This window comes from Elephantulus edwardii, unplaced genomic scaffold (assembly GCF_000299155.1).
Source record: "Elephantulus edwardii isolate Elephantulus edwardi_28Jun2011 unplaced genomic scaffold, EleEdw1.0 scaffold00167, whole genome shotgun sequence".
Lineage (NCBI taxonomy): Eukaryota > Metazoa > Chordata > Mammalia > Macroscelidea > Macroscelididae > Elephantulus > Elephantulus edwardii.
The window spans coordinates 295534-310028 of record NW_006399917.1 but is presented as its reverse complement, the minus strand read 5'-3'; the positions used below and the strand labels follow the sequence as shown (position 1 = coordinate 310028).

The window sequence follows — 14495 nt, the reverse complement described above, 5'->3', positions numbered from 1 at the left end:
AGTTTCTCCACAACCTTGCCAGCATTTTTTAAAAAATGCAACAGAGCACTAGTTAAAACATGGAATCTTTGAGAATTATAGCCAAAGCATGTAGCTCCAGTAGCGTAGTGACTTAAGCACTGCGAAACCAGTTGGTGATCTGAAGCTATAGCTAGCTCTGTGGGAGTAAAATGAAGAAGTTCTAGTCTGTTGTAAGTGCTCATTATGAGTCAGAATGAACTGATTGACAATGAGCATAGCCAAGGCTGGTAAGTTACACAACTAATTTGAATCTCAATTTTTTGTTTGTGTTAAGAAAAATTATTCCTGTACAATCAAAGGTCGCAGCCTAAGAATACAGGTGATGGTGCCTTAATACTGTAGGTAAATAAACAAAATAATCTACTATTCTTAGTTAGACACAATGCTGTTGTTGGAGGATAACCGAGTTGAGAACAACTCATAATGACCCTATGAACAATGTATCTGAACTATGTCCTATCCTGTGCCACCCTCATCATCTCTGACAAGCTGAGCCCATTGTTGCAGTCACTGTGTCAATCCATCTCATTGAAGATTGTTTTTAAAAGGAAAACTTAAATTATGTTTGATATACTAAAAGAATACACAGGCAGGCTCTATCTATCTATCTATCTATCTATCTATCTATCTATCTATCTATCTATCGTGTGTGTGCGCATATATATAGATAAAACGTTAAAAAAATCTCAAACCCATGGTCATCAAGTTAGCAGCAGGGAAGCCCTTTAGGGTTTCCAAAGCCATAAATCTTTATAAAAATGGATTGACTCATCTCTCATTTATTACAACAGTTGGCGGATCTGAACCACTTACATTTTGATTTGTGGCTGAAACTTTAATAACAGCATCACTAGAGCTACTGAAAATAGTCAAATTCTAAACAAGAACTAAAGATTCAGGTAAGGTTTCATTCTGCTCTACATAGGGTTGCTATAAATTGGTGCAGACCTGACGAGAGTTCCCATCATTCTGTTGCTATGTAGGAAGAGAACAGCCAAAGTAGCTAATTTTTCTCTCCTTTCATTCACATAAAGCTACCAACAAAAGAGACAATTCTTGTACTAGTCTAATAAAGTCTACTTTTGGTTAAATTCAACTTGCTAGAAACTTGTGCTTTTAACTATCACTAAAGAATAAAGTATATAACTAAGAGCCACTCTAGCTTTGCTAGCCTAGGTCTGTAGACAGTCCTTAAAGAGGAAACCGGAAAACCGAGTTACCATTTTTTCTTTCTTTTCACGGAAGTTTTCCTTAGAGGCTTGATTTTACATGTTTAGACTAAGATGAGATCTCAAATCAAACCTACTACCCTTGAGTCAATTCTGACTCATGGCAAACAACACTTAGGTTTTCAAGGCTTAAATCTTTACAGAAGACTGATTCCTTTCTTCCTGGTACATCTGAACCTCTGACCTTTGGTTAACAACCCCCAAAATACTGCACTATGCCACCATGATGCCTTATAAGTATAGAAGGGCAATAATATACATTTGAAAAAGACATCCGAGAGGTATACACACATCTCTAGGCTGACGTTAAAATTAATTTTTCCCCCATAAGGCTATACTTTCTAGATTGTACAGGCACTGAACTTTTTAGGGAAATGAATAACTTTACTCCTGTTTAAACTATAAATTAATTTACAAATAAACTGTGTTTCTTTTATATAACATTTTCTCTAAAGTAAGACTTTCTAAGAAACTGGGTGCAGTGTCCTAGACATTGTAAGTAATAGATGGATGTTATAAATAAAGAAAATCTCTAATAGTGGTATTCAAAATCTTCTGAGTTCTCAGGTTAGGAATCCTCTGATGTTTTAACACAGAACTATCTTGTTATGTGCTGTTGAGTCGCTTGTGACTCATAGTGACCCTATGTACAATAGCCCTAAATGCTGCTCTGTCCTGTGCCAATTGCACTGTCTCTGATAAACCCAATCCCAATTATCCCAGTCACAGAATCAATCCACCTCCACAGAGGCCTTCCCCTCCATCCTACCAAGCATGATGTCCCTCTCCAAGGACCGGTCGGTCCCTCCTTACAGCATGTCCAAAGTATGTCAGACGAAGCCCCAGAATCCTTGCCCTCCAAGGAGCAGCCCCGCTTAACCCTTTCCAGGATGAACCTGTTTGTTTTCTTAGCAGTCCATGGTACTCTCAATACTCTTCTCCAGCACCACTGCTCAAAGGCATCAATTCTCCTTCTATCCTCCCTGGTCACTGTCCAACTCTCTGATGCATAACAAGTGACTGCAAAGACCATGGCCTGTATCAGGCGCACCTTAGTCTCCAGAGAGACACCATTGCTCTTCTGTTCCCCAGAACTATCTACCTAATAATACTGTTTAATACCAACATGTATAAGTTATTACAGTAAGTCGCAAACAACTCAATGGCACATAACAACATTATTTGTGTTACTGTTGTTTCTTAGCAGATATTTAATAACTGATTAATTCAATTTTGATTTAACTTTGATTGTTCTTAACTGAGAACTTAATAAATATTAAATACTGGAAGGCAGAGTATTTTACCATTTTACAGTCAAAGAAAACCTATATGGTATACATTTTTAAAGTTTTAAAGAGTTAATAATTTTAGCCAATCCTACCTTTAGTTTGAATTCAAGCTGGGGCATGACAGATAATAATAAATGAGGATCTATAGCAAAAAGTTCCTGAATCAGATCAAATACATGTTCAGACAAGTCACTTACTGAAGACCTTCCCAGCACCAGCACTTGATTGAAAAACTGTAAGAGATATTAAAAAGAAACATTAAGAACACACAACATTTAAAAGTCTTGTAAAATTTATGACATATCTTTTAAAGTACTAAATAACCAAGTATTACATACAAATGAAAGAGATAATGCAGAGTAGGTATTTTGATTGCCAAGATATGCCAGGACAGTCACCTAACTATTAAAAGGGTAAATGGCTAAATTTAAAGCAATTTAGTCTGTGTATGTGGTTCATTATAGAGACATTTTCTTGTAGATTAAAAGAAAAAGGACAAAGATCTAAACATTTAAATATGTATTCTCCATTAATTTATTGACTACTTAAAGGTGAAGAGCAATGTTTGAGTCTTTGTAGTAATCAGAAAAATATACTTTTACTCAGAGGACAAGATGATGATCATGATGGATGATGGCATAAAACTAACTGGAATGAGGCAACTATACATGAATATATAGCAAGAATCAGGATATACTCTATTATTTACTATATTTAAAAAACCTCCCCATATTGCTGTTGAGTCAGAACTGATGCATAGCTGGTCCACTGCATAGGTTTTCAGAAGTTTAAAACCACATAGGAATAGACTGAGAGACTATCCATCTTTCTCCCTTGGAGGGGTTCCTGGATTGAAGCCTTTGAGTTAGCAGTATAACTCAAGGTGGGTCAGATTACCAGAGCTGCTTTATATGTATCAGATGAGGAAAATATTTATACACAAAATCAGAAAGATATCAAAGATATTTGTTAGCAATTAAGTAACAAACAATATATAAATAACTCTCAATATTTTTTTGTTTTTAAAACATACAGAAACACATACATGTCTAGAGTACTTGTATAAGAATATATTAAAGCTGCTGGTCATGGTTATTTTTTGAAAACTAAGGGTAGGTAAAAGATAAAAATCATTTTTATTGTAAATTCTCCTATATATATTATTTGAAAAGGAAATTTTATTTTTTTAAACCATGTGTAACTGTCATTTTGGTAACAAAAGGAATGATAAAAAAATTATACTTCTCAAATTCAATCAGCTCTCACTTGAATTTTTATTTGTGGAAAACCATTCAAGAAAAGTCAAAAGCTACTCACTAAGAGATAAATGAATGAAACACTCAAAGAAATCAAATGCAAGACAATACAGAGATGGTTAGGTAATTGATGGGTACAATTAAAAAGAAATATTTATACATATTTACATTATAAACATGATGACAATGTCAAAACACGAGAAAAAATTTAAAAATATATGAAAATCTTAAATAGAGCACGTGAAAAACTAAGAATGATTGTGAGGAAATGTGTGAATATTCACCGGATGACACATCAAGGAAGTGAAATTACAAATAATTAATTTTTCTTTGAAATTACTGACACTTTATTTTTTTAAAAGCAAAATAAACGACTATTAAATTAAAAGAAAAAAAAGGTGGGGGCAATTAATACTATCCAAGTAGAACTGAAAGGGAAGAAACAAGTTTTCAAGAGAAGGCCTAGAAGTCACGCAAATTAACAGAAAGAGCAACAAGATCTAAAGAGGAGAACATGACAGGAGAAAGTGAAAACAGACCAACAGATTCAGGAGCTACAGGCTTTTACAGTTATGGTGCATGTTTCTATTTCTGGTTACATCTGCACATATTATTTCTTCCATGCTTACTCTGTCTATATAAAGGAAACTAAGTTGGTGAAGTAAATAAACCTATTTATGAGTGATTTTAACAAATTAGTATATTAGATTATAGCTATGGAACAAAATGGGCAGAAATACATACATTGGCAATGCATGCCTCAATAGTCTGGACCGTCCTTTTTAGCAGGACTTTTGCAAGGTCAAAGGACTGCTTATTTAAATTCTGAAAAACAGAATAAAAACATGCAAAGTTACAAATGAATTAATTAGTAAATTTATGAGATGACACAATTTGAACACTGTACTTTTAATCTATTAAAATACCAAGCAAAATATTGAAATTAAATCCCAAGAGGATTTCATCCAATATTCTCCAAATGGTCTTAAATGCAAAGTTATACATGGAATACAACTATGAATGAAAACCTAAAATGCATGACATAACCAAACCCAAGGTTATATAATATTTCATTACAGAAAATGGATTTAAGCCTTCCTAGTTTTATATATCTCTGAATCAATACGAAGTAACAACTACAACCTATGCATATTTTAGTAAACACATACCTGTGTACCTTCTCATGTTCAGTATGTCATTTTCTAAACAATGTGTTCTAAGGACAGATGTGAGAAGTATTTAAAAGAAAAAGGACTCTTGATGGAAATATTGTTTTTTAAAAAAATACTATATGCTTCCTCTTCCAGATCACCAACATAGTTTTTAACAAATTTAATTGAGAAGGACTATAAAGTCTAGATTCTGAGGAAATTACCAGCAAAAAGCTCAAAATACATTATCTGAAAACACCTATTCAATATTTAAAACAGTTGCTGAAAAAGAATTCTTATTTTGAAGAATAGCTATTTACTTTTTACACTATGAATTTTTAGACTAAACTGAAATGCATTCACCATTATCTTGTAGCTCTCCTAAAAAGAGGTTAGGGAAAACTAAGTATAGGTTAGTAGTAAGAAAATGCTAGAGAGCTGTGGTGTAGTGGAACTACTGTTCAAAATGGCTTTCTTAGGCTTATGCCCTTGACTTTGCCACATGGTGGGTGGGAACATGCAAATAGTGTTAGTCTATCCAACAGGGATTGGCTAGTTTCACCATCCCACCAGGTTTTTACTGTGCAGGTTCGGTGGTAGAAATCTGGGAAAATCACAATGAACAAGAGGCAGCAGAAAATGTAGTACATGTCGTTAGGAGCAAGGGATTGTTGGGCAAGTCAGACTACTAGGAGAGCAGCAGCAAGAACTGAAGACCTGACAAGAGGCAGAGCTGACTTAGGGCAGCTACTCAAGAGCTAGGAGCCTTTGCCCACGCTTCCTGGAGGACTGGGGAGGTGTCATAACTGGCAGGACTAAGACAGCTTTATAATGCTGGCCTAAAACCACCAGGCTGAAAAGACGTAGGACCTATTAAGCACACTTCAGAAGCTGTCCTGACTAAGAAATTGTCCTGTTGCCAACCCGAGATGCAATCTGTCAACTTCTCTATTTCTATGAGGTCTCTGTAGCTATTACAATGGTTTTCAGACCCAAGAGAGATGTAGAATTGATGCTGAAATTAGTAGAAAGTGATGTGGGAGTGTGGGGAGCATGTCTAACCCCACAGGAACTGGATTTGTGTTGTGGAGGCTAATGATGGGCTGTTCCCCATGGAGAGTTAAAAAGTCAGATTTTGCCCTGTCCATGCTGTGCTCACCTTACTCTTTTTACAAGGGCCAAATATTAAAATGCTTTGAAAACATTACAACATTTTGTCTTTGTTCCATCTACTGAACTCTGCTGTTGTATTGGGAAAGCAATTATATACAAAATTAAAAGAAATGAGCCTATATAAACTTGCAGTGGGCCAACTCCGGTTTACAAACTGCCATTTCCTACTCTGTCCTTCACTTTTATTCCATCTGTAAATGGATAGTTGCGGTCATTTTTGTTTCGTGCCGTCAAGTTGCTTGTAACTCCATAGTGACCCTATGAACAATAGATCTGAACCTTGCTTAATGCTGCTATCTATCTCATAGATCTCTGATCTACGAGAACCCACTGTTATAGTCATCATGTCAACCCATTTTGTTGATGGTCTTTCTCTTTAAAATCTGACCCTCACCTTTCCCCGCATGATGTAATTTTTCAAGGACTTATCTCTCCTAAGAATATGCTCAAAGTATGTGAGACAATGGCAAAAGGACATTAACTTGCTCAAAATAATAGTTAACACTTCTATTTTGAAAAAGGGTCTATTTCCCACTCACAAAAATCCTCAGTAGACTATAAATGCCAAAAATGCTTCTCATCACTTTCAGAGTTTTTTATTTTACCTGAGATATTCTCCTTTTACATGCTGTCAACATTTGTACCAACTACAGATTCATCTGAATCAATAAAAATGCAAAAAAGTAAAAAAAAAAAATTATTCAAAGTTAGTAATATCTTATTGAAAGTTTCAGTAGACAGATTTACCCCAACATCTGAAAATAGGCCACTGAATCTTGCATTAGTAGAAAAGAACAGAAGGGTAAATATGGAAAATGGATTAGGCCTGAGCAGAGCCCAGTAGTGGAGTTTAAAAGGAGCTTCTTAGGACAACCTGCCAGCGAGAAGTAGAAAAAGGAAGCAGAGAGGAATGATACTACTCTGAATCATCCTTTCCTCATTAACATTAATGATAAACTATCTGCCGAAGCACTTTTTTAAAATGTCTAAGAAAGTTAGTCAGTACAGACTCTAAGATGAACTCTGAAACCCTAATAAGCTACCATCGATATTCTACACCAAATCAGCTGCCATGACTCTAAATTGAATTTCTGAGGCTGTGTATTTTTACAGAAAGAGGCTGCTCATTTCTCTCCCATGAAACAGCTGGTGGATTTGAACATCTATTAGCAGCCCAACACATTATGTCCATCACATCTTATAGGCACAAAACTCTTTAAGTTCACTGTTGTCAAGTCAGAATGACTCACAGCTGACCCTTCACTGGCTTTCTGAGACGGTAAATGACACAAGAGACTGCCTATTTTTCTCCTGTGGAGCGACTGACGGATTTGAACTGTTACAGTAGCATGGCCTTTGGTTTGGTTTAGTACCACACTACTCGATGGGCTATACACAAAAAAAATTTATTTTCTTTTCCAAATAAAAGTAACCAAAAAACCCCCACGAAAACATCATATAGGTGAATACGCAAATAGAAAGCATTCAACAGTATGAAAATTTGTCACAATACATTAACCAACATATCTTCTAAAACACAGCTTTATTTGAGGCTGGGGGATAACAAATGGTCAAAACCCAGTTATTTATATGTGTAGTATTATTAATTTTTAATATCTTTAGTTTCTACAAACCTTATGCGCAGGAATGAGGTTAATAAGAATGGAGTCCAATAATTCTTGAGTAACTCCATCACCTTCCATGATGATAGAACTCATCAAGTCCAGCATGTGCATTTGTACCTTCTTATTGTGGCTATTGCTAAAATAAAAGGGGAAAATTAAAAGCATAAAAAAAAAAACAAAACCACAAAACACCACAACAAAAAACCTTCATAGTTAAGAATCTCAGATGCAATAAAGATTTGTGCTTCAAAAGAATGGTGCATGGCAAGAGCATTTTGGTTGCTCTATTTACATCCTCCTTTGTTGGCTACTATAGCAGTTATAACTTATTAGTGTAAAGTACTCAAAATAATTTTATGAATTATGTCCATACACAATTAGTATTCCAAGATAAGTTAAACTTGGTCAAACAAAAAGGTCAACATCAAAGACATTTTTGCTTATAAACACCTTCAGAGAGTGTCCTCAGAGAGTGTTTTTCAAGTTTTTTGTTTCTTTTTGATCTTAATAGATTCCTCATCATACAAAACAAATGTCAAACACAAAAATGGCTAAGTGAACATAATTTTCTCTTATCTTCACCACTAGTAGTTGGTCACCAATATGAAATTCAATAGTTTAATCTAAAATGCTCACAAGAACTTTTAACTAGAGAACTCTGAAAATGTCATCCTGGAACCTCTCAAAGAATTTTAAACAAGTGAAAATTCAACAAAGTAAAAGATGTAAGACCAGGATAATTTTAGTGACCAGTGAATGTATAAAACTTAATAAATATGCCTATTAATAATACAGACTTACTTCAAAAGGGAGACCACAATGTTCAACAATGTGTGTAAAACTGTGGAGTAGAAACTTAATCTGTCATGTAAACCTTAACATTTTATTTATTTCTTTTTATTAAAAAGGAGGAAGGCCACAAAACTATTGCAACTGGCAGAATATTTAGGCTTCTCTTTCGGACTGCATTTTAACTATTATTTCCAAGTTTATCAGTATATATATCTCCCTTGTATTTAAAAGTCAATTGGGCCTGCGGGCCTAGTGTTATTTCATTTTGAAAGAACATTCTTCCAAGTTATACAGCACTCTTCTGTCAATTTGCTGCACTGAGGTAATCTGGATTTGCTGTGATGCTGAACCTTGTGCCAATGGGGGTGGGGTAGGTGTGTATGTCAAATGCCATAATGGCTGCCCATGGTGGACAGTGTTTGGTGGAGCTCCCAGTTTAAGACATGTTTGGAAGCAGGAGTTGCACCCACTTCCTAAATCACAAGACTCTGAAAATTATGAACCTGGAGAAACGACCATAGTTAGACATCAGGCCTTTCGTTCATAGGGTTGCTATGAGTCATACTCGACAGCAATCAACATCATCATCATGCAGGGATGGGGAAAAAATAATCTAGCAGTATCACTCTTGACAAATAGAAATTTGATCAAGACTAAAGTTATTTTAAATGGTGGGAAGGCCAGGGGAGGTCTCTACTAAGAATCATCTGTAAACAGTGGTGATAACTGCACATAATAAACAGGACCAATGTCACTGAATTGTACATGTTAAAAAAAAGAGGCTGAATCGGCAAATGATTTAATATATATAAAAAAAAATAATACGTAAAAAAACCAAAACAGAACTGTAGTTCTATTCCATTATTTCTAGCTATGGTGTCCAGGTTTTCTATATGCAGAACAGATTATCCGGGAGGCTGGGCTCTATGAGGAGAAATGTGGGGTCAGGATTGGTGGACGATTTATCAACAATCTGCGTTATGAGGATGACACAACCCTGCTTGCTGAAACTGAGGAGGACCAGAAGCACCTGCTGCAGAGTGTCAAGGACTGCAGCCTGCAATATGGATTGAGGCTCAATGTCAAGAAGACAAAGATTCTCACCACTGGACCAATCGGCAGCATCAGGATGGATGGTGAAGAGATTGAGATTGTACACAGCTTTAGTTTGCTTGCTCCATAGTCAACAGTCTTGGCACCAGCAGCCAGGAAATTAAAAGGCGCATTGCCATGGGAAAGTCTGCTGTTAGGGACCTCTCCAAAGTGCTGAAGAGCAGTGGTGTCTCTCTGGAGACTAAGGTGTGTCTGATACAGGCCATGGTCTTCGCAATCACCTCTTATGCATCAGAGAGTTGGACAATGACCAAGGAGGATAGAAGGAGAACTGATGCCTTTGAGCTGTGGTGCTGGAGAAGAGTACTGAGAATACCATGGACTGCTAGGAAAACAAATAGATTTGTCCTGGAGAGGGTTAAGCCGGGTGGCTCCTTGGAGGCAAGGATTCTGAAGCTCCGTCTAACTTACTTCGGACATGTAGTGAGGAGAGACCGGTCCTTGGAGAGGGACATCATGCTTGGGAGGGTGGAGGGACGGCGCAGGAGAGGAAGGCCCTCTATGAGGTGGATTGATTCAGTGACTGGGATAATTGGGATGGGAGTGTCAGAGACAGTGCAATTGGCACAGGACAGAGCGGAGTTTAGGGCTGTTGTACATAGGGTCACTATGAGTCGCAGGTGACTCGACGGCACATAACAACAACAATATGGTGTCCAGACAGTATGCTCGAGTACTGTTTGTTACTGGAAGTGACAGGACAAATCACTCCACCAACTAAGAACTGCCATATACCTTCACTCAATGAATCAAGACACAAGTAGTAACCTGTCAATCCTGTCCATGTCTGGGCCAGGTGAGGGACATTATACATTTTAACTGTGTACACTGTTACATACACTTCACCATTAATTTTTTTTAAGGTCTAAATTTTGATAGCTTTGTATGTTTTTTCTAAAAAAAGTTAAAATAATGAAAAAATGAAAATAATGAATGACATATTTATTTGGAACTTAGTGGCCAAACATAAAGTAAAAAGAAAAAATAAACCCACCTTTATAGAAACGTAATTGTCTACCACATTTGACACTTTTCTTCTCTATCATTTCCCAAACTAAAGATCAAAATATTAAAATACCATATATAAAGCTGTATGTATGCTCAGATGATACAGTAAATGAGAAAGAAGAGGTATATTCAGATATTCAGCTGGAGGCATAAAAACGGACTTGACTATTTGGTTTTCAGATTTACATATACTATGGGGTAGGACCTATATTCAAGTCTTTCATTCATAGGGTTGCTATGAGTTGTCTACGAATCGACGGCACTTAACAACAACAACATGGGTTAGGAAAGCAGCTAAGAGAAGTGAAATTTTAAAAATTATTTTCAGGTACTTCTCCAATTCAAATCAATAAGCTCCTCGTGGCTTCTACTTTTGATTACAAAGGAATTATAGGGATAGAATTGACCTTTTTTACATGAAATGGAAGATCAGAAAAATATATCAAACAACAGTTTTCAGACACTGGCTATCTTGAAGATGTTAACTGAGAGAGAGAAAACAAATGAATTAAGTTTTTCTTAGCTAACTGCCTTATAATAATGTCTAGGCCACAGTAAAGGAAAAGCAATCTTGGGAGAGCCTGAGTCTTGGAGACTAGAGTTCACTGAACAGACTACCAGAGAGAAAAAAGTAAGCTCTGGAAGCCAGTAAGAGGGTACCTTGAGTCTGAAACTATTTAGTGATCAGCATATAGAAGTGAAAAAAAATTACTCAAAGTAAGGACAGTAACTCCTTCAAAGTAACAGAAAATAATAATCACCAATCTTCTATCCTACCAACAAAGATGGAAAATCTATCCACCATAGGCACCTGGTAGGATAATGAGACAGATACTGCCACTGCTGTGGGGTGAACTGAAGGACGAACCTATAGGTTGCTCTGCTTTATCAACTGACTTAATGCATGTGCAAATGGAGCCTGAAAGCAGATGGCAAAACAACAATCTATGAATTTCTCATCTGAAGAAATAATTGCTGAAACATTTCCACGACTGAAGAAAACTATAAATCACCATGCCAAAGAAATAAGAAAATTCTACCAAGGTATACCATCATTAAATTGTTTAAAACCAGCGATAATGAGAAAAATCTTAAAATGACTAGATGCATTAGGAAACAAAGATTAAAAATTACAAAACTTCCTGTCAGAAACAACCAAGGCAAAAAAAAAAAAGAGTATTATTAAAATACTGAATAAATTAATAAAAAACAAAAACTTAAAAATCTAGAACTCTATACTCATGAAAATAATTTTTAAAGATAAAAAAACTAAAAGAATTCTATCACTATTACTAGGGAATGACAAAGGAAGCTCTTCAAGCTAAAGGAAAATAGAACCAAATGAAAACAGCTATCTAATAAAAAAAAGAAAACTACAAATGGTAAATCTGAGGGTAAATATGAATAAATTTCTCCTTTGAAGGTATGTTTGTTTATAAAACACTGTAAAGAATTTTCATCAAGTCAATGTAACTAGGATAACTAGGTCAACAATAATCTTTGGTCTACATGATTTATGGCATGAAGATGTTAAAATGTCAAAGGCAGGCATGTTTCTGCATAACTAATTTTGAGAGGAAATAGAATTGGAGAGTGGGCTTAAGTAGACCGTTAAGATCACAAAAGGGGCACAATAAAAACAATTTTAGGAGTTTGGCTTTTAGTTATGTTTATTATTACACTTTTCATAGGAAAAGATTATAGGGATGTGGGAAAATGCAAACAATGGCCACAAATGTTTCTCATTAGTCTGCATATCTCTTTACAATGTGAATCTGCTATCCCTCCTATCAAGTTATGAAGTTTATTTAATCATTTCTTGAACCTGCACTTGCTATCTTGCTCTGGCCAGTAAAACTTAAGCACCATAGGAAGTGAGTAAAAGCTTAGAAAATGCGGAGGTCATGCCCTTTCTTGCTACTTCTGAAATTCAGTCAGCATGTGAAAAAACCTGGGCTAGTCAGCTGATTGATGGACACAGGTTCCAGTTGCCCCATCATGCCCATGCTCACCAAAGAGCTATAAACATATGTTGTGTACCACAGATTTGGTCACAGCTGAGCCTCCTGCGGATTTTCAGAGGCAATATATCACACAGGAGCTGATTGATTACTCACTTTTTCCTGAGTAGGAGCTAGTGGATTCAAACTGCATGCCTTTGCCTTTGGCAGTGCAATTCATTACCACAAAGCCACCAGAGTTTTCTCAAAAGATCAGATGAAAATCACATGAGCACAGATAAAAAAAGACATTCCAAGCCAAACTGTAAACCAAATATGAGTGGTTATTCTAAGCCACCAATTTTAGGGTAACTAATGAAAAGCTATATTCTAGATCATTTAAGGGATTTCTTGTTATGTACCATAGAATTGGAACTGACCCATAGCTGACACTCCAGTGGGTTATCAGAGGCAGTTAATTGCCTGGGAGGAGCCTACCCATCCTTTTGTGGAGCATCTGGCAGCCTCAAACTGTGTGACTTCATTATTGCAGTGCAGCTTCTTGCCTAATAATTAGGCCACCTTTAGTTAATTTTCATGTGGGGCTTCTTCTCAGGTAGTTTCTAATACTACCTCTAGACAAAACTAGTGACTCCGCTCCTCTTTATTTTAGGTTATTTTCCAATGGCACTATTCTATCTAAAGACATGACATTATGACATATTACTCACTTGCTGTTGCTGAGTCAGTTCCAGCTTGTAGTGACTTTCTAATGGGTCCTGAGGCTGTATGATGCACCAGAAGGAAACTGCCTAGCTTTCTCCTGTGCTGGATGGACGGATGTGAACTGCACAGACTTTGTGTTAACAGTCTACATGCTAGAGACTCCACCACCAGAGCTCCTATGGTATAGTATCTGTAAAAGGCTGCAGGAAACTCTAGGAATTATCTCATATGGAAGCCATTATTAGCAACTTGTGGCTATTGAACACATGAATGAAGATGAAGCCACGGCTTCCTGATGCTTACCATAGACTGTTCTTGCACTGACTGTACAGAAAGAAGTGGCAGAATGAAATGCCCAATACATACCTCAACCCAGACCTTGTGCTTGGTTTGCATTGTGAATGGGGTAACATGGCACTGAGGAGGGAATTAAATCCTGACTGTCGCATTTCCTTTGGGCATATAAATGAATTGTGGGCTGAGCTGTTACACTGTCAAAACTGACTGATGCAGGAGTAACTAGCTCTTTCAGTAAAAACCAACCAACCAAACAGATGAAGCTGCACTGAAATGATTATGTGGCTAAATTGAGTATTATATTTACTTACCCTGTAATGTTTTTCTTTAAATAACAGGAAATGAAATTTGTGAGATACCCTAGATTTTTAAGCACTATTCTAGAACACATCTAACAATGTTTAGTTTATAAATACCAAACCCCAAAACCATCAAACAAACAAACAAAAATTGTTCTTTATGCACATTTTCCTGTTTCTTTAGGAAATAGCTGAGAAGATGTAATAGGATCTTAACCACTCATCAATTTCTCCTTCCCAATATTAAGAGTATAAAACAATACTTCTCAGTTTCTACTCTGGGATCCACTGCTTCACTACAGTGTCTTATACCATTAGCTTTGTAATTGTCCATGGGCTGCCTATTGTTTAAGTTAAATTTCTTCAAAATAGGGTTCTTATTTAGACTATTGTTTTGTAACCTCTAACACAAGTTGGGTATACAAAACCGAATAAAAAATGCTTACTTTACGTCACGTTAAATCATTTAAGAAAAACTGTTCCTGGTCAGGCAGGTAAGACATGACACTTAGTGAGATAAGACACTTAAACATACAAGAAGAAAAAGATTCTTAAACAGAAGTGTTTAAAAAAAAA

General features: G+C 36.2%; 1 protein-coding gene across 1 annotated transcript in view; it reads right to left on the bottom strand.

The window, feature by feature from the left end:
* PDS5A (PDS5, regulator of cohesion maintenance, homolog A (S. cerevisiae)) overlaps positions 1-14495 on the bottom strand; it is a 145819-nt gene that overhangs the window by 73822 nt on the left and 57502 nt on the right. The window contains exons 4-7 of the mRNA XM_006895418.1: positions 14376-14443; positions 7754-7880; positions 4540-4620; positions 2632-2772 (exon numbers count right to left, since the gene is read on the bottom strand). Coding sequence (XP_006895480.1) covers positions 2632-2772; positions 4540-4620; positions 7754-7880; positions 14376-14443 — 417 coding nt within the window. The remainder of the gene's footprint in view (positions 1-2631; positions 2773-4539; positions 4621-7753; positions 7881-14375; positions 14444-14495) is intronic.